Source organism: Podarcis pityusensis (assembly GCF_964106645.2).
Source record: "Podarcis pityusensis genome assembly, chromosome: 3".
Classification (NCBI taxonomy): Eukaryota; Metazoa; Chordata; class Lepidosauria; order Squamata; family Lacertidae; genus Podarcis; species Podarcis pityusensis.
The window spans coordinates 90701436-90720366 of NC_138026.1; the positions used below are offsets into that span (position 1 = coordinate 90701436).

Genomic DNA, 18931 nt, shown 5'->3' on the forward strand with positions numbered 1-18931 from the left:
CAACCCTCCGCTGACGAGAAGTCCGAGCCCGTGGGTATGTCTGTGGCTACACTTCTAACAAACTGAAGCAAACCTAAACGATTAGCCTATTTTACTTACTGAACTTGCTAATTTATGATTAAAACAAAACGTTTGAACCTAAAACAAAGTGTTTGAACCTAAATGGCTTTTCGCAACTGACCAAGATTTACTTACAAGCTATATCAGACTGGTGTTTTTTTTAAAAAAAGACGTCTATTCCATTAATACCTAAGACGTTTTAGCCATCTTTTCCTGCTGGAGTTATGAACAAAAAGAATACCAGTGGCTTCATTATTGTTGCGACAGAAATAAACCAAGAAGTCATGAAGAAGAAATAATAAAAATAAATATAGTAGTTTAAATTCTGTTGCAGCATTCGAGGAACTTCAGTAATAGTTGCAAGGTAGATATAAGAAATTAGATTTAATGAGAATAAGTTTAATTATGGGGGGGGGAAAGTGTATTGGCAATAAGTAATATGAATTTGAAGTATGGAATAGACGGGAGGTTGGGTCTTTAGTGTTAAGACCAATAGATATTTTATTGTTTGCTAAGAATATTAAGTGTCTGTGTATAAATAATTTTTTTTAAAAAAAGAGAGAGGAAAAAAAGGCTGTCCTAGAAACTAACCATGTATTCTGTGCATTGGCAAGTGGTAAAGTTCCTATCTAGTTTCCCTCCCTATAAGTAAAAGCAGCTTGGGGCAGGGCAGGGCTTTTCTTCAGCCGGAACTCGCCCGAACTCAGTTCCGGCACCTCTCAAGTGGGCACCATTGCCATTCTAAGAGATCAAGGGAGGTGTTCATAGTGAGTACCAGAACTTCTTTTTCTAGAAAAATAGCACTGGGGAGGAATATGATTTTGTACCAAGCATATGGGGAGGAGTGCTTCCCACCACAACTTTTTTGCCCCAAATCATTCCCCACCACCTAGAAACGCTGCTTCCCTCCTGTAGGTTTCTGAAGGTAAACATACATTTGGAGCCTCATTGTGTGTGAGAGACAGCTTTGGTGGGTTCAGAGCACTGCGTCATTAGGGAAAGGGTTAAACAACCACTGTTGCTTCCCTGCTCAAAATTGTCCTCTTTTGATGTTGCTAGGGTTGTGTACCTTAGTTAAGGTACTTTTAGGTGTAATGTGTAGTTTTCCTCTCCTTTTCTCCACACAATGGAGAGGCCTCTCCAGTGTGTGTGTGTGTGTGTGTGTGTGTGTGTGTGTGTTCAGGATGACAGGTGCTCATGGTGATGTCAAGGTGCTTATACAGTGGTGCCTCGCAAGACGAAATTAATTCGTTCCGCGAGTTTTGTCGTCTTGCGATTCTTTTCGTCTTGCAAAGCATGGTGTCGGGAAAGTTTTGGAAAAGCTTCAGAAATCACCAAAGTCTTTAAAAACCTCTAAAAAGGCTACCACACCGCATTCTATGAGTTGCTCCTCGAAGTCAAGTCGCAACTGTATTAACGGTGTTAAGAAAAAGGAAACAAACTTGCAAGACATTTCCGTCTCGTGAAGCAAGCCCATAGGGAAAATCGTCTTGCGAAGCAGCTCAAAAAACAAAAAACCCTTTCGTCTAGTGAGTTTTTTGTCTTGCGAGGCATTCGTCTTGCGAGGTACCACTGTATGAGATGCCTCTTTTGACACTGTTTGTACCTGCAAAAAAATAGAGATGTTCATATCACTTTGTTGCCAAACAGTGTATACCCCACAGCAGCCTTTCTCAACATGTGGGTCCCCAGATGTTGTTGGACTACAACTCCCATCACCCCTAGTTAGCAAGGCCAGAGCTCAGGGATGATGGGAGTTGAAGTCCAACAACATCTGGGGACCCACAGGTTGAGAAAGGCTGCCCTATAGCTTTATGCTGAAATAGCTTTGTTCCATGTTGTTGTCTTCTGTCCTGTTTTTGTTGTGTTTTGGCACCAGAGTGCCCCTCCTGATGGCAACAATGCAGTAAAACTGGGGAAGCATTACAGATCAATTAATAAAGCAGGATGATGTAAGAGTGGTCAAATATAAATCCACCACTGACATGCATCAATGACATGTTGCAGAATACGCCCACTCCCACAATACAGACCGACCAACCACCAGTCTGGAGAGGCTCATAGTTTCCTTCCTGGTGAAGTCATCGTTTCCTTGTCAACCTGTGGTTTTAGAGCAAAGCTAAGAAGCAAGTGGATCTGCTACGTGTGTCATGCGGAAGTTGGCTGAATGTTTCCGCATGCTCACAATACTCCTCAGATTCTTATCTTTCTGCCTCTATTAGCTGGAGGCAAAAAGCCAAACCACCAACTGGTCTCAACATGTGATATAAAACAGAGGGAAAGGAGCGAAATAGGGCAAAGAATTTGACTGAAGCCAGGGCCTTCCTGGTTGCCTTAATGTTCTCTTTCAAGGGAAATTGTTGGCAAAAGTGCTTTTTCTAATGTGCTCCTGCTGATTGCCCTGAGTTATGGTCTTTAAGCTCAATTTGTCAGTTGTTTGTGCATTAGGCAGGCAGCTGATATAATGCCTTTGTAGCTAAGAATAGGGCCTTTCTTATTCTCAGCTGGGCTATCAGCCATCTCTCAGCATCTGCTCCCTTCCTTCATTAGTATATTAGGACAGGAGTTCTCATGCACCATATTCCTGAGTAATGCGGCCGACAAGAAACTATCTTGTCAGGCACAAGGCACCTCTCCACCTAGCAAACTGTGGCAAGGATTTTTTCGTTAACATATTGAGTTTTGGATCTTACATTGGTCAAAGATGCAAGGCTGGACCCTCGGCCCCTTCTTCTAACTCTCAGTCTTAACCACCTGGCTTTATCCCTGGTGTGGGGCTCGTTTACACAACCATATGTGTCAATTGAATGAGGGTCAGACAGAACAATGTAGAGTTCAGCATAGGCTAATATGGCTATCGTATTGTTTGTTTATTTATAAAAATATTTATATACTGCTGGGCCATAAAGAATATCAGAACAATTTACAGCAATGAAACATAAAAACGGTACAATGAAAACAATGAAAAGTTTAACAGCATGAAAGTCTCACATTGAATATAAGTGATCTGCAAAAGGGACTTTAGGATCTGAAAATAGAGACGATGGCTGGATCTACACTAGTCTGCAAAAATGCTTAAAAAAACTAATACAGTGATATCTCATTTTTCGAACGTCTCCATTGATGAACATTTTGGTTTACGCTGTAAACCCAGAAGTAAATGCTTCAGTTTTCGAACATGTCTCGGAAGTTGAACATGCCACATGGCTTCCGCTGAGTGCAAGATCCTGAGGCCTAGCTGTCGACTGTTGAGTTTTTGGTTTTCAAACGTTTCAGAACTCGAATGGTCTTCCAGAATGGATTACATTCGAAAACCGAGGTAATACTGTATAGCTCTAAATGCAATTTCCCATTGAAGATGGATTGATGCTCTACAGCTCCCTCTGGTGTCACATTTTTATAACGCATTTTTAATGTTATAACCAATCAGTGTAGTCTAATGTATGTGCTATTCTAACCCAATAAAATATTTAATTTAAAAAAATTCTTTTTAAAAAAGAGGCCTCAATTAGCCACTATTGAAGGATGTATTCTTAATTTCCTGCAAAGGCCTGATGAAATGGAAAAGTTTTTAGCACAGAAGGCACCTGCTGAATCTCTAGTGGCAGAGTGTTCCACAGGACTGGGCTAATGACACTAAAGGCTTGGTTTCTTGTTGTCAAATGAGCCTCACCAATTCAGGGAACAACCAGAGATGCTCCTACAGATGATCTCAGTGACTGAGCTGGCATATAAGAGTTCAGGCAATCCCTGAGTTGTTCAGGCTTTTGTAAATTACTATAAGAACCTTGAACCTGGCTTGGTGCAAGATGGTAGCAGATATTGTTAAATGTACCCCAGTTCTCTGAGCAGTGAGACATTTCAAGGGCACAGCACTTACCCTGGGTTGGTTTCCTTTGAAATGAGGTTCCTGGAGGATTGTGGCATTTTGTAACATTTGCATCTATTGATGAATCTACAGCTTGAGCATAGGAGGAGGCTCACAGCTTCACACCTCAACAGACACCTCCAAGTCTTTCAGACATGTTTATTCTCTGGCCCTCCACCTGTATCACGCCTCCCTCAAAAGTACAGGCTGCTTCTCTTTTCACAAACACAGCTGTGTGATGTCATCTTCAAGAGACTGGAGCAGATGGAGAAAGAAATGCCGTCTTTCTAGAAGGAGTTTCGACCTGTTTCCTTAAAGTTTATGAAAGCTAATCTCCTTTACAAAGGAAGGCCGTTGGCTACAGCCTTTAAGATAATCCCCAGCAGTTTCCCCCCAGTAATATATGCATTTATATGCTCACTTTACACATCAATTGGCTGGAGAACTGTACTGCAAAGTTTGGAGAGGTGTGCATTTTGAAGGATGTTGTATTTCAGTTCTCATGTTGCTTCAGAAAGTGATAACAAGTTTGATTCACCTTTGAATGCAAACAGAATCGATCTTTTCCTCCACCCCTAAGTCAAGTATGGCTGAATCTCACAAACAGTTCCATTACAGGGATGTGCCTAACCAAAAATGGAACCTAGTTGCTTGTGTGAAGAAGCGAGTTGTAACTGTGTGAATCACTCCCAAGACAGCCTCAGTAATGTCATTGCCCAGTCCTTCACGGCTGAATGGCCTATTGTTTCAGAGTCTAAGAAAAAAGGAAACATGCTTACGAGCTCATTGTTCTAACCTCATTTGACAGGTGTTCCTCTCAGGTATACTTCTGATCCACTTCCCATTCAGGGTTAATTAAAAAGAAAAGACTCTTCTGCTTGCGCCAGTGGGATGACGAGTCCAGAGAAGCAACAGTGTTTGACCCCAGCAATGAAATTTAGAGCCATCAACCATTTCATCAGCAGAGCATCTGGGTTGTTTGTTCCTTTTCTTCTCTGCCTTGGCAGAGCTCTGCAGGTCTCCTGGGCGTATAACTCATGTTGTAGTCAGTGCAAGTCACAGATGGAGTGTTTTCACCGGGGTTCAATGTAATTGCTAGCATCTATCACTTTAATAGCCTAATGAAGGTGAGATGTAATTAGAAAGGGTGTCAACCGGAATATGGAGTTTGTTCTGCAATTATCTGTACAGCAGGTAACCACTGTCACAGAACAATGGCGGTTATAAAGCTGGTAATGTGTGGCATAAATGTTCATCACTGGGTGACTTAACACGACAACTTAAGTTCTGTAATTGCTGCTTTTCTTAGGAACCGCTTTCAAAGCAGAGGGAGAAGTCCTTCCCCGCAGTGCACGACAATGCTCTGAAATGCCGTCTGTCGAACCGCAGTGACATCATCAGGACAAACGGTTGATTGGCAGCGATGTTGACTGAATGTGTGTTTATGCAAGCACGCTTCTAATGAATTCGACAATTGTAATAAGAAGAATTCTCAGCGGGACAATTGCCAGCAGAAAGCAACCTCCAGCCTAAATGTTTGTAGCGCCATAATCTGCAAACCGCAATTAAAAAAATGTTTGCAAATGAGAGGAAGAGTCCTTGACTTTAAATCAACGACGCTACTTTCTAGGCAGACAGAGAGCATCTCCAGGCAGCTGGATGATTGACCCTTATTTAAGAGATAATGGCAATGGTATAAAGAAGATTGCCACCAGATAATGATCTCCCGCAGCTAGATAAATGCTGTGGTTTTATGCCTGATGGATGCAGTAGAGAGAAATGGCAATAGGGGTTCCGAATGGGATGCGGGAAGGGCTCAAACTGCACTTTAAACAGTTAGCAAAACAGATATATATATAATTTTCACTATTGTATTGTACTGTAGTATTTCCAACTTTTTTTCCTGTTCCCTGTTGCTGTGCTTTTAACAGCAACAAGCTCTCCAGGCATTATTTGGTGTCAATGCATGACCAGTTAATGTTCCTCCTGGCTAGATCCAGTTTGCACAAACTTTTCCTATGCACCTATCCTTTCCCCACCACTTATAGAGTTCATAGACAAATAAATATCAGAAAGATAACTCCTTCTTGTAGTTTAAGCTGGGAGGTGATCAGATAAAATGTGAATGCATAAACATTCTGTGGAACTTGTAAAGTCCCAGTCCTGCAGATCTAAGTGGTCAAGTGGTCATATATGTTTACTTGAAGCTTAAGGCTACTTTTAAGAAAAATCATTAAAATAATTTCCCTTTATAGCATTGTGCCAACAGCACCCCTCCAATGTGTTTCTATGCATGTTTATTTTAGAATCTGTACCTTGAATGATCAATTTTAACTCTTCAGTTGTGCCAACTAAAGTCCACCTAACATTTGCTAAATTAACATTCTAATTCCCCTGATTATTTAAAATTTGAAATATTTATCACCTGCTCTTCATTGCAATAGCAATCCCATAGCAGGATACATGGAAAGTTAAAACACAATGCATATAATGACACAAGAAAAACAGACAACAGTCCACTCTTAACACCCAGAACAAATGCAACAATAATCAGACCAGCTCAGGCTCTAATGGTCAGCAATATCTGGGCGAGAGAGATATGTCTTTATGTGGCATCAGAATCTCACCCAAAGCAGCACCAACTGTGTTCCAGAAGGAAATGAGTCCCATAGCTTGGGTGCCACTACTGAGAAGACCTTTTTGAGACAATGGCATTGCTTAGAATTGATCTCCTTGACCCCAGTTACCCTTCAGGTGCCAAGGTCAAAAAGCCCTAAGCATGGCTGTCAAGATTGCATGTGACACTGGGAGCTGGGGGGGGACTATGGGCAATATAAGCAGGCTAGTTTATAAGTCCAAATTAGGTCCATTTCTGATGATGAACTGCTAATAGGGTCACACAAATGATGGCTCTCCTTGCATTGTCCTTCAAGGCTGTAACTCATCGGACACGAATTAATTTCTCCCCTAGTTAATGATTACTATATGGTACTTTTATCATATTGTACACCATTTTGATAGCTTTGACTGGGGTACAGTTTATAAAATGAATCAAAAGGAAGCCTGGCTTAGTTCCATGGGATTTACATCCTAGTACACAGAATGCGGGTGGCGCTGTGGTCTAAACCACTGAGCCTCTTGGGCTTGCCGATCAGAAGGTTGGCGGTTCGAATCCCCGTGACGGGATGAGCTCCCGTTGTTCGGTCCCAGCTCTTGCCCACCTAGCAGTTCGAAAGCACGCCCAAAAATGCAAGTAGATAAATAGGTACCACTCCAGCGGGAAGGTAAACGGCATTTCCGTGCACTGCTCTGGTTCTCCAGAAGCGGCTTAGTCATGCTGGCCACATGACCTGGAAAAACTGTCTGCGGACAAACGCCAGCTCCCTCGGCCTGTAAAGCGAAATGAGCGCTACAACCCCAGAGTCATCTGAGACTGGACTTAACTGTCAGGGGTCCTTTACCTTAACTTTTTAAAGATCCCATAAGGACATTGGGGGGGTGGGCTGCCTTATACTGCATCAGACCATTGCTCCATCTAGCTCTGTAATGACAACATTGGCCAGCAGCACCTCTTCAGGGTTCCAGAGAAGGGATGTGTGCAGCCATACCTGGAGATGCAATGGATTGAACCCGGGGGCCTGTTGCATGCAAGGCAGATGCTGTACCACTGAGCAATCCCTTCCCTTAGAATTGAAGCCTTAGACCAATAACTGCTGTATGAAAAGCCCACCCATGAATGGCTGGCTGCATGGCAATGGCCAATGTGGCAGCCTGTTGTTCGGAGCATCAGTGTTCATTCTGCAGGGCAGAATCTGTTTCCAGGGACTGGGAATGCCTTGCCAATGCTGAGTGGTGGGTTTCCAACATGAATGATCGTGTTTACTTAAACAGGAAGCCTATGTAATGACAGTGATGGCTTCTGAGAAAGTGAAGCGCATGGTAATTGCTACAATTAAACTGTAATGACATAATTAATGCAAAGATTATGCATGGCTCGACTCCAAGCTGTCACAGTGCAAGAGGTGTCGATCATGCCTGGACCACAGTTCCTTCTGTTGAGATAGCCTCTGATCAGCCTTGGGAAGCCAGGGAGCATTGTGGAAGCAATTGCTCATGGGTGGTAGCGAAACAGGCTACTAGAGATAAGAAGGAAACACATGGAGAAGAGCAGGCAAGGGCCGTAGCTCAGGGACAGAGCATCTGCCTTGCAAGAGGAGGTCACAGGTTCAATTCCTGGCATCTCAAGGTAGGGCTGGGAAAGAGTCGCTGTCTGAGTCACTGACAGTCAGTGCAAGCCGCACTAAAGAGGTGGAGACCTCCGTACAGTGGTACCTCGGGTTACAGACGCTTCAGGTTACAGACTCCGCTAACCCAGAAATAGTACCTCAGGTTAAGAACTTTGCTTCAGGATGAGAACAGAAATCGCGCAGTGGCAGCGGGAGGCCCCATTAGCTAAAGTGGTGTTTCAGGTTAAGAACAGTTTCAGGTTAAGAATGGACCTCCAGAATGAATTAAGTTCTTAACCCGAGGTACCATTGTATGAAGCAGTTTTCTATGTTCCCTGTGATTTAGTGAAAAAACGAGGGCTGCTTTACACTTTATGCAATTTCTGCTCAGAAAAGCAACTGCTTGAAATGCATGCCTAGATTAAATCACTTATTCCTGCATTTCAGGGAGTTAGACCAGATGATCCTCAGGGTACCTTCCAACTTTTTGTTTGTTTCTGTGATGTTCCTCCATGAAGGATCCACCTCCCAACTGGTGCATATGTACTGGAAGATATGGATGCTTCTGACGTCTTTACACTGCATGTGTGTAGAGCCAACAAAATGAAGAGCACTATAGGATCGCGAGACACAGAATGCTCCACAGCAGCCTCCCTCCCTGCCTGCCTGCCTGTTTCTCTCCCTTCTCCAAGCTGGTGCCTTCCAGATGTTCTGGATTACAGCTCCTGTCATTTCCAGCCATTGGCCACTCTGGCTGGAGATGATGTGAGTCGCAGTCCACAGCAAGAAGAGAACATCTTTCAGGGAAGCCTGTTCAGGCTGGTGTCCTACTGTTCACTTCAAGTGGGTGGGGGGGACTATGGGCAATAATTTTATGAAGCATCCCTGAGAATAAGCAAAGGGTACAGGCAGGAAAAGAGCAGCATGAGCAAAGTATCCGGCTGCAGTTCTCCTGGTGTACCCACATATCTGGCCCTCTTGCGTAGCTTCGAAGCCATGCTGACATTTGTATGTTGCTTCGGAAAGCAGGACTCCAATTAAATGGGGGTGAAAAGTGCAGTGAAGTAGATTTTGTTTAAACGTTTGGGCAGACTTTCTATATGGTAAGAGCTGTTCACCCCTAAGAAGGTGGAGGGTTCCTTTATGCTGGAGGGGTTTAAGCAGATCCTGGATGGCCAGGTGTAGTTGCATCCTGCATCGTCCAAGGGGTTGGGCTACTTCAGGGGTCACTTTCAACTCTATGATTCTACGATCCCTGAAACTCTGAGAAACAAGACCCAATGTGGGCCAGCACCTAGAAGACCTGGAATTGGATATACCTGGTCCCACCTCTGCAGTGGAATTTTTATTATTGCTTGATTTTGATTTTTGGTATGTACTTAGGCAAATCACTGACTTTCTGTCTTGATTTCGCAAGTGTAAGTGGTGATCTACCTTGCAGGGTAGAGAACAAGAGTGGGGGCTTGTCAATGCTTGTGTTGGTTGATTTCAGAATGCCCAAAGGAAGTGGAAGAAATGACCAGGCTATCGAAGAATGGAAATGACAGCTCTGAGCTGTTGGGGGAATCTTCCTGGTGGCAAAAGCTGTTCAGCAGTAGAACAGACTGCCTTGAGAGGCAGAGAGCTGATATTTCCTCTGGTTTCCTGCAGTGATGCAATGGGCTAATAAACTGGAGGCAAAGAGTTGTTGTTGTTTTCGTTTAGTTGTGTCTGACTCTTCGTGACCCCATGGACCAGAGCACGCCAGGCACTCCTGTCTTCCACTGCCTCCCGCAGTTTGGTCAAACTCATGTTGGTAGCTTCAGGAACACTGTCCAACCATCTGTCATCCCCTTCGCCTTGTGCCCGCCATCTTTCCCAACATCAGGGTCTTTTCCAGGGAGTCTTCTCTTCTCATGAGGTGGCCATAGGTAGCCTTTGATCCTGTACTTCCTTTGTTCTTCCATCCTTCCTGTGCTAGAACTCTTTCTTACCTACAATCCAGATGTGCAGAGACATTAGGAAGCTCAAAGCACCCAAGCCTCATGGTGGTAGAGTAACTGTTCCAGGACTCATCTTTCATGGGAACTTGGGACTTGTCCACACTTCCTAGAAAACATGGGTCTGAGAGGTTTTCCACTTGTCCCATGCTTCTTAGGTATGGAGTCCAAGCAGGGGTTTTTTTGTTTGTTCTGCCACTTTCCCCAGGAAAACCCACTGAATCAGAAGAAACATCAATCTGCAGAAAAAATGATGTTTGATCGGATTCAGCTGTAAACAGTGGGTTCTTCCAGGGGAAAGCAGCCAGGCAAGTGGAAGTGTGCCACAAGGCTTAGGATGTGCAAGAAAAGTGGCAATGTGGAGGAAGATAGCCACAAGATGGCAGCCGCTGGCAGTGGTGGAGGAAGAGGAAGAGGAAGAGGAAGAGGAAGAGGAAGAGGAAGAGGAAGAAGAAGAAGAAGAAGAAGAAGAAGAAGAAGAAGAAGAAGAAGAAAAGAGTTTGGATTTGATATCCTGCTTTATCACTACCAGAGGGAGTCTCAAAGCGGCTAACATTCTCCTTTCCCCTCCTCCCCCACAACAAACACTCTGTGAGGTGAGTGGGGCTGAGAGACTTCAGAGAAGTGTGACTAGCCCAAGGTCACCTAGCAGCTGCATGTGGAGGAGCAGAGACACGAACCCGGTTCCCCAGATTACGAGTCCACCGCTCTTAACCACTACACCGCACTGGCTCTCTTGGGCAGCCTCTTGGGCACCTGGGGCGGTGCACCCAGGGGCGGGGTGAACCCGTGCCCATAGGGGTGGGGCACACCATGCCGCACAGTTCCCATACGGACAGGGTGTGCTGTGTGGCACCCATAGGGATGGGCAGAGGTGGAGATAGTGGCAGCACACATCCCAGGTGGGTGCGTCAGCGGCGGGGAGCATCCCGGGGGGGTGGCTCGCGCTGATGTCACACACCCCCCTCAGGGATGACAACACCCGGGGTGGGCCACCCCCACTGCACCCACCTTGCTCCGCCTCTGGCTGCTGGGATATAGTGTGTGTATCTGTGTGACTGCACACACAGAGAGATGGGGAAACCTGTGGCCCTCCAGGTGTTGTTGGGCTGCAGGTCTGATCATTGCTGATCAGCCAACACACCAGCTGTGCCTCCCATCCATGTGCGTTGGCTCTTTCTGCAAGGTTGCCTTAAAAAAACTATTCTCTTTAGCTGTTCCGGCTGTGCCAAATGCCCTTAGCTCTCCGTGTTACCTTCAGATACTGCTTGAAAACCAGCCAGCCATAATTCAAAACATCCCCTGGCATCTTGCTTGTAAAGGTAGGTAGGAGTGATGGCACGACCAAGCTCCATAGATCATCCGGGGAAGGGAAATGTAAGAGTCAAAAGCCAGCGCCGACTGCCCATTTAATCAGAGCGCTCATTAATCTTGTCAGCCAGAGGTCATTCAGCCATTCTAACTGGTGAGCTTGCACTTGCTAGCACCATCCCTGCTCGGTGGAATGAAGACTGATGGTGGTGGCATGTTTTGTTGGTTCAGTGGTGATTTCCGTTCTTGTTCACTCTCTTTCCTGAGCTAGTGTGTCGCTTAATGGCACACGGGGCTCCTCCAGAAGTCTTTTTGATTGTGCATTCATGATTTGTGCTCATGTTGATGTTACCGGGGTGGTTATACTTCAGCCTGCTTTCAATACACTTTGCATCTGCTACGGTTTTGGCGTAGAAAAACTGCCTCCTTTCCAGTCAGTGCCTGCCCTGCAGCTCCCAGCTGATATCTTATAACTTTCCACATATGCACATATTTGTCCAAAGGGTCTGAACTGGTGGCAACTGACCAGCGATAAGACCTCAGGGTCACAGTGGACAGCTCAATGAAGACGTTGACCCAGTGTGCAGCAGCTGTGAAAAAAGCTGGCTGAGGCTGATGGGAGTTGGAGTCCAACAATATCTGCTTTAAACTCATGACACCTGATTATAAACATTCCCAGTTAGGTCAATCATTCACAGACACACTTGACCACTGCGAAGGAATGGACTTCATACACCTTGCTTTCAGGTCATCCTTTGGGACATTGATGGCCTCTCTTGCCCCCAGCAGGAGCTGAGGCTCTCTGTCTTTTCTGTTGTTACTTAAAAATGGAAAGTGCAATGCTGGTGGTCAACAAAAGAGGTTTAAAGATTCTCTCAAGGCAAATCTAAAAATATATAGTATAAACACAGAACTGGGCAACACTGGCCTGTGAGCGCTCCAATTGGAGAACAACCTTTACCAAAGGTTTCATGGGTTTTGAAGACACTCGAATTCAGGACGAAAGGGAGAAACATGCTAAGAGGAAGGCACGTTTGGCAAACCCTCACTGTGATCAACTCCCGCCCAGAAACCTATGTCCCCACTGTGGAAGGACATGTGGATCCGAACTGGTCTCCACAGTCACTTAAAGACTCACTGTTAAAACTGTGTTCATGGAAGACAATCTTACTTGGCTACGAGTGATCGCCAAAGAAGACGACTTCATTTTCCTTCAGAAAACAATGGGGATCAAAATTTGCAACGTGAGAGGCTTGTATTTATTATGTGCTTTTGATCGCTATATTTGTTTCCTCTATGTGTGTGTATTTAAAAATTAGGAATTCTACTCTACGGATTCCTGGTGTATTTTAAACCCAAAATAATTAGAAAACAAAGTACAACTTTGCTCACTGTTGTGCATATGGTTATGTTTTAAAATAATGTAGCGCCGAATTTTTATTTGCCTCTGACAGAGCCTAGCATAAGAGCCCAGCACTCTAGCAAAGGAGAGGCCCAGGATTTGTGTTCTTGCGGCACCATCTTGGCTGCTTGACTGCATAAACACACAGCGTTGTTCAACATCTGAGGAGAAGTAATGACTTTCCATTTAGACTGTGGAGCATTCTGCTTAATAATAAATACGCTCCTGACATTGTTAAATGATAGCTTGGTTCTAATAAACCCCATGTTGATCGGTGTGTTGGTTAGAGTGGGTAATTCATCTTCTAGCGCTGCTGAAACTATAGCTAGGATTATAAAGACAACATGAATTAGGCATCCAAAGCCCGCTTCCCTCCTGCTGGTGTGTTTATTTCCAAAAACCATCAGAAAATATTGGCCACTATAGTCCAATATACTAACCACTACACCAAACTGTCTGCCTTGCTCCAGTCATGGATCTTGGTGCTGGTGGGGCATTCCTTACCCCTCGGAGTAAGGTCCCCATTACCCATGGAACTTCTCACCTCTCAAAGTGACTGATATTTACCAGCTATGTCAGAAATTATCCTTATCCAAAGCTGCTAAAACTATAGTCCTCTAATTCCTTGCTTTCTTTGTTACTGACTGTTGGGAGTGGGGGGGGGGGGAATCTAATTATCTTAAAATCTAATTATAGCTCTAGCTACTTGCAAGAGATTGGTTGTCAGGTTTAAACGCACCCCCCCCCCCCAGTTCAAGTTGGCTATAAAAGTCATGTTCTACATGCTGCTCATTAAAATCCATTGTCTGGTACACCCAATACACCAGAAATAACATCTTTTCTGGGAACAGAGTATTTTTCTCCAGCCTTTTCATGATCCGTGGTGTACAATCATTCAAGGGAACCTCTGAGTATGTTACAAGCCCAAACTTGAGAACTCAGAGTCATCTGCTGAAGTGAATGGCAGTGAATCCAGCACTTTGAAGACAGTTGTTCATCACAAAACACTTATGCAGCCCATGGAATTTATGGCTGCAGGATTTCATAGTGGCTATTAATATGAGACCGTCAGAAGGATCGGGGCTAATTCATAAAGGAGAAGTTTACCAATGGATATTAGTTATGAGACTGATTTTAAACACAGTCTGAGGATGAGATTCTTCACTCAGCACAACCCTGGATTACACCACTTGGCTATATAACAAGACTATGAAATACGACACCCAAGTCTTGAACTCGAGCAAATAAGCTCATCGAGTTTCAGTGTTATCTCATGGATGGGTAGAGATCAGATCGGCTGTAAGAATTTCCCCCTTATTGTGCCATTTGTTATTCATGGTAGGGCAAAAAAAACAGCTTCAAAAGGTGATACCAGGTATATCTCCTCCCGCTGAATGCACTTTATACAAGCCAAATTGGTTTTTGCTTCGGACGACTCTTGTAGAGGAAAATCAATTTTGGGTTACAATGGCTTTGATCTTTCAAGCTAAAGATCCATTGCAAATGTGGTAAGTGGCTGGGATGTACGGCCTCCGCATAGAAGGAATGCATAAAGCAGGCGTTCGGATCAAGGTTTCGCTTTGAGTGTACATATAATAAACAGCCACAAATCATGCTGGCCATTCTTAGTGCAGGCTCCCAAATGGATATTATCCTGACTAAGTAGCTTGTTTTTCTCTGGTGATGGCCACCACAGGGATGTTTAAAGGAAATGTAAGTTTCTGTTTAGAAGCTATTCATGTTTCAACGTATAATATGTCACATAATGCTTCCACACCTCAATATTTCCTTCCCACCCAGAGTGTGTCAATATCTCTTGAATTTGCGTGAAACAAAGGCCGTTCTAAAGAAATATGGTTCTCTCCCTTCCCCGCATTTCTGCTATATGTGCTGGCTGGGATGGAAGGGACCAGGAGGCTGACATACCTGGAGGGTGATTCGCATCAGGGAGTCAAATTATCTCATGTTCAGCCTTTCCCATGCACTCATCCCCTGCCCCGAATCTCACTGAGAGACCTTCAGCTGGTCTCTTTCAGCTTACCTGACCACCCAGGGGTGTTGTAAGGCAGGGGTGGGAAACCTCAAGGCCAGGGGCCAATTGTGGACTTCAAGGCCTCTCTACCTAACTGTTTTGACTCTCACCTCCCCTGAGTACTTTTGCCGGACTGGAATGTGCCCTTGAAATTCTTCTTGGTTGTCTAGATGGAGGAAAGATAGGGATGTGTGTGTGTACATTGTAGAAGCTACACTTGTTCCACCCAGTTTTGCCTCTGGCCATGCCCACCACGGGCCTGTGGTACCTAGGTGTCTATAACAGAATGTGGTCCTTGGCAGTGAAAGGATCCCCACCCCTGGGGTAAGTAGATAGATGGATGAATGGATGAATAAGCCCATTGCCATTTCCTTGAGGATTTCCTTAGAGGATGGGCAGAAGATTCAGATGATAAATACAATGTTATTTAATTTAAACTGATCGATTTTTTGAAAATGTAATTGTAATTCACCTTGAGCCTTAGAAATAGTGAAGAATGTCAGCATTAATAATTCTGTAAAGTCTATTTCAGTTCTGAAGTCTTGCCCTAAATTATAATTTTATATATATATATATATATATATATATATATAGTGAGACATTGCAACATATGAGTTGTGTTGTGTTTTTTCCCCTTCTACTATCCCCCTCATTTGTTCACATATGCTTTGGGTCCATAATTCCAAGCGCATTTCCCTTCGGCAAAACTGCATTCCGTCTGAAGCCTATATCATTAAAGTAATTTATCTACCCAAGCTCTCTTTAAAGGTAGCATTAGCCTTTACCCTTCCGTTAAAGTTTGTGGATGGCTTGTTTCAGGAGCCCGAACTGTACCAAGGATCCTGTCAGAAATATATTTGAAGCCAGAAGGCCGGCGCTAACATGAATATTTAGATGTGTGTGATTTACATAATATGTATGTCGTAAACATAACACCTGCTGGTCATGTTTAACTAGCTGTTTTTGTGCAAAAAATTGCTACTCTTAAATAAAATAAAACAGCCAGCATCTAAAGCATCTTCGTGGTGTTCCAAAAAGCTGTTTCACACCACCATTTCTGAGATTTGGGGGAGGGGGCACAGAACAGTGCTAGAGGATGGCAAGGCTGCTCATTATAAGTGAAGTTGCAGAAAAGTATCTGAAGAAGAGCTGCACACTCTTCTCCCTTTTACCAGTGCAAGACACCTGCACGAGCTATTGCATTTTCATTAGAGAAAAAACACGAGACGTTGGTCTTCCAGTAGCAAAATATTACTTTTATGATGCATGTGAAAATTTCCCCTATTCCAAGGTTTTTAAACAGTGGAGAGACAAATTACAATTACAGAGGACCAGCAGGTGATTTTAGGCTCATCCAAGACCCCCTGAGATGGGAAAAAGTACAGCGTTAAACAGCTCTCTCATACAGAAGCATGACTCAAGTCTCTTACTATACGCATATAAGATGGATCCTACTGTTCAGAGTCGAAGCATTGCCAGTAGTGATGAGAATCCAATTCATAACTGGTCTGTGAATACAGGTTTGTTGTCCAGAGGTCCAACTCTGCATTTCAATAAGGACTTCGAGTGTTGCTCACCTAATCCAGACTGTTCAAACCCATACTCCAGTCCAGTCACTCTAGAATCTGTGGCTATCATGGCTTGTGCATGGGTGAACTATAGTAAATTCCCCCAACCATTTTAGCCCCAGTATGGTCTCTAGACCAACACTTTTGCAGGGCTTGGTTGATTTTCAACAAAAGAATAGAGACCACAGTGGGGCGATACAATATCACATACTGTGCCCACAGGTAATGCTAGATTTCTCTTGTCCTCCTCAAGGCTCTGAGAAACAGCCACCGTCACCACAAGTGTTTGGTCTCAGTGGCATAGTAGTTGCATGATGTAGGATTTAACAGGAAAGCAGAACAGCCAATGCTATAGCTTGGCAAAGCAGGCCACTTTCCAAAGCTCAGAAGCTGTCAAAGAGAACCACTAAATGCATACGGAGCAAATGGGGAGATTGGAGGCAGAGGGCATCTCTTTTATGCCTCATCCTGTCCCATGTGCAGTCTAGGATTGTGCTCTCCCACAGGAGTGTGTGAATACGGGGAACCAGTTACATGCTGCATGTGAGACCCTGTGCAATGTAAGAATGCACCATCTCTCTCTCCAGCTGTTGCCAGTGAAGGGAGAAACTGGTGGTTTCTTGGTCTACCCAAACCCTTGAGTAAGCCTTGTGCAGCAACAGAGTAGTGTAAACAGTTCCTCTCTTCTACACACATATTAGATTTGACCTCAGCTCCCAGATATCATCCATCTCTCTCTCTCTCTCTCTCTCTCTCTCTCTCTCTCTCTCTCTCTCTCTCTCCAACACCCCTACACACACACACACACACACTTTCTCACTCCAGGCATATACAGTATCTAGCACACAACAAGTGCATGAATCAAATACAAATTATAATGTGCAATATAGCTTACTCCAGCACGCTTCCAAAGTTGTGCTCAGTTACATCAATCAAAAGTGCAAGATTAGTTAGCCTTTTCTGCTGTATCCCAGCATATCCATTTCTCTGCTCCCATAAGGCCTGGTTTTCCTCCTCCCTGCCCGTCAGCTGCTAGAAGCTGCTCTCCCACTTATTATTTCCCAAGGCTTTCCCACCACCTTATCAATGAGGACAATCAATTACTGCATTTACTGATTTCAGCAGGTTCCCTTCTCAAAAATGAGAAGAGCGACTTCTGCTACAACTAACAGATGAGGGTCATTGAACATTGTTTCCAGATTAAGCAGTTGTGTTCTTATCTGTATGAATGTGTAGTCCCACCTGGCTTGAATTTCTGCTACGGCTCTCAGAGCCAGCACTTGTGTGCTTTCTTCAACCTAGGCACAGCTGTATGTCCTTATTCTTTGGCTTTTGCCCCACGCTAGAAGGCAAGCCCCACCCCACCCCCAAGCTTGGACAGCAGCCTTGGCTGTTCTCAACAAAGGTCCTCTTGGCTGAGCTTGCTAGCGTTGTCGACAGATGTGGTCAGGACATCACCATCTCCCATCGCTGGCTCATTGCAGTGCTCTCACAAGGGTTAATGACGACCTCCCTCATGTTCTCGTTGGTGTCCCCCACCATTTCGGTGTCCAGGCAGTAACGTGTGGCCATGTGCTCAATGTGAGAACCAACTTTGTTCCATCGCTTTTGGAAGAGAAAGGAGAAAGGCAAAAAGATTAAATTCAGCATCCCTTGCCCCCACTGAGCTACAGTAGTTAAGATCTATCTATGGCAGTGTTCCTCAATGCTGGGTTCTCAGATGCTGTTGGACTACAGCTCCCATCATCCCCAGCTACTTTAGCCAATGGTTAGGAGTTAGGAGGGGCTGTAGAATCATAGAATCATAGAGTTGGAAGAGACCACAAGGGCCATCGAGTCCAACCCCCTGCCAAGCAGGAAACCAACATCTGGAAAAACACTTATCTATGCTCTGTGAAGTAATAATAATAATGGCTAGCACTCCCTCTATCTATTTTTGGTTTCCACAACTGTTGTGCATCAGCTATATGGCTGATATTCAGCTAGGTTATACCTAAGTTAGGTTAGACCTATTGAAAGTAATGGACATAACTTAGTTATGCTCATCAATTTCCCTGGGTCTACTGTGAATACTCCACCCTGTGGTTTCCAGCATAACCTAGAGCATAACCATCATGGCTAGTTGCCATTGACAGCCTTATCTCCATGAACTTGTCCAATCCTCTTTTAAAGCAATCAAAGTTTGTGGCTATCACTGCCTCCTGAGGGAGATCCAAAGTTTATTTTATCAGTCCAGACTCTTCCAACATTCAACTTCATTGTGTGTCAATGAGTTCTAGTGTTATGAGAGAGGCAGAAAGACTTTTCTCTATCTACGTTCTCCATGCCATGCATAATTTTATAAAGATATATCAATTGCTCCTTGATTCCACACATCCAGTTCATATCTCAACATGTCTATATGGCCAATATTTGGCCCCTCGATTTGGTTTTGGGTAGTCTCACCAATTCATTTGCTCCAAGACTCCAGACTTGCTTTAGCTGG

The 18931-nt window shown here is 44.3% G+C and overlaps 1 protein-coding gene across 1 annotated transcript in view; it reads right to left on the minus strand.

The window, feature by feature from the left end:
• Nucleotides 1-16113: 16113 nt before the first annotated feature.
• GALNT14 (polypeptide N-acetylgalactosaminyltransferase 14) overlaps nucleotides 16114-18931 on the minus strand; it is a 244637-nt gene continuing 241819 nt past the window's right edge. The window contains exon 15 of the mRNA XM_081000206.1: nucleotides 16114-18051. Coding sequence (XP_080856332.1) covers nucleotides 17893-18051 — 159 coding nt within the window. The 3' untranslated portion in view covers nucleotides 16114-17892. The remainder of the gene's footprint in view (nucleotides 18052-18931) is intronic.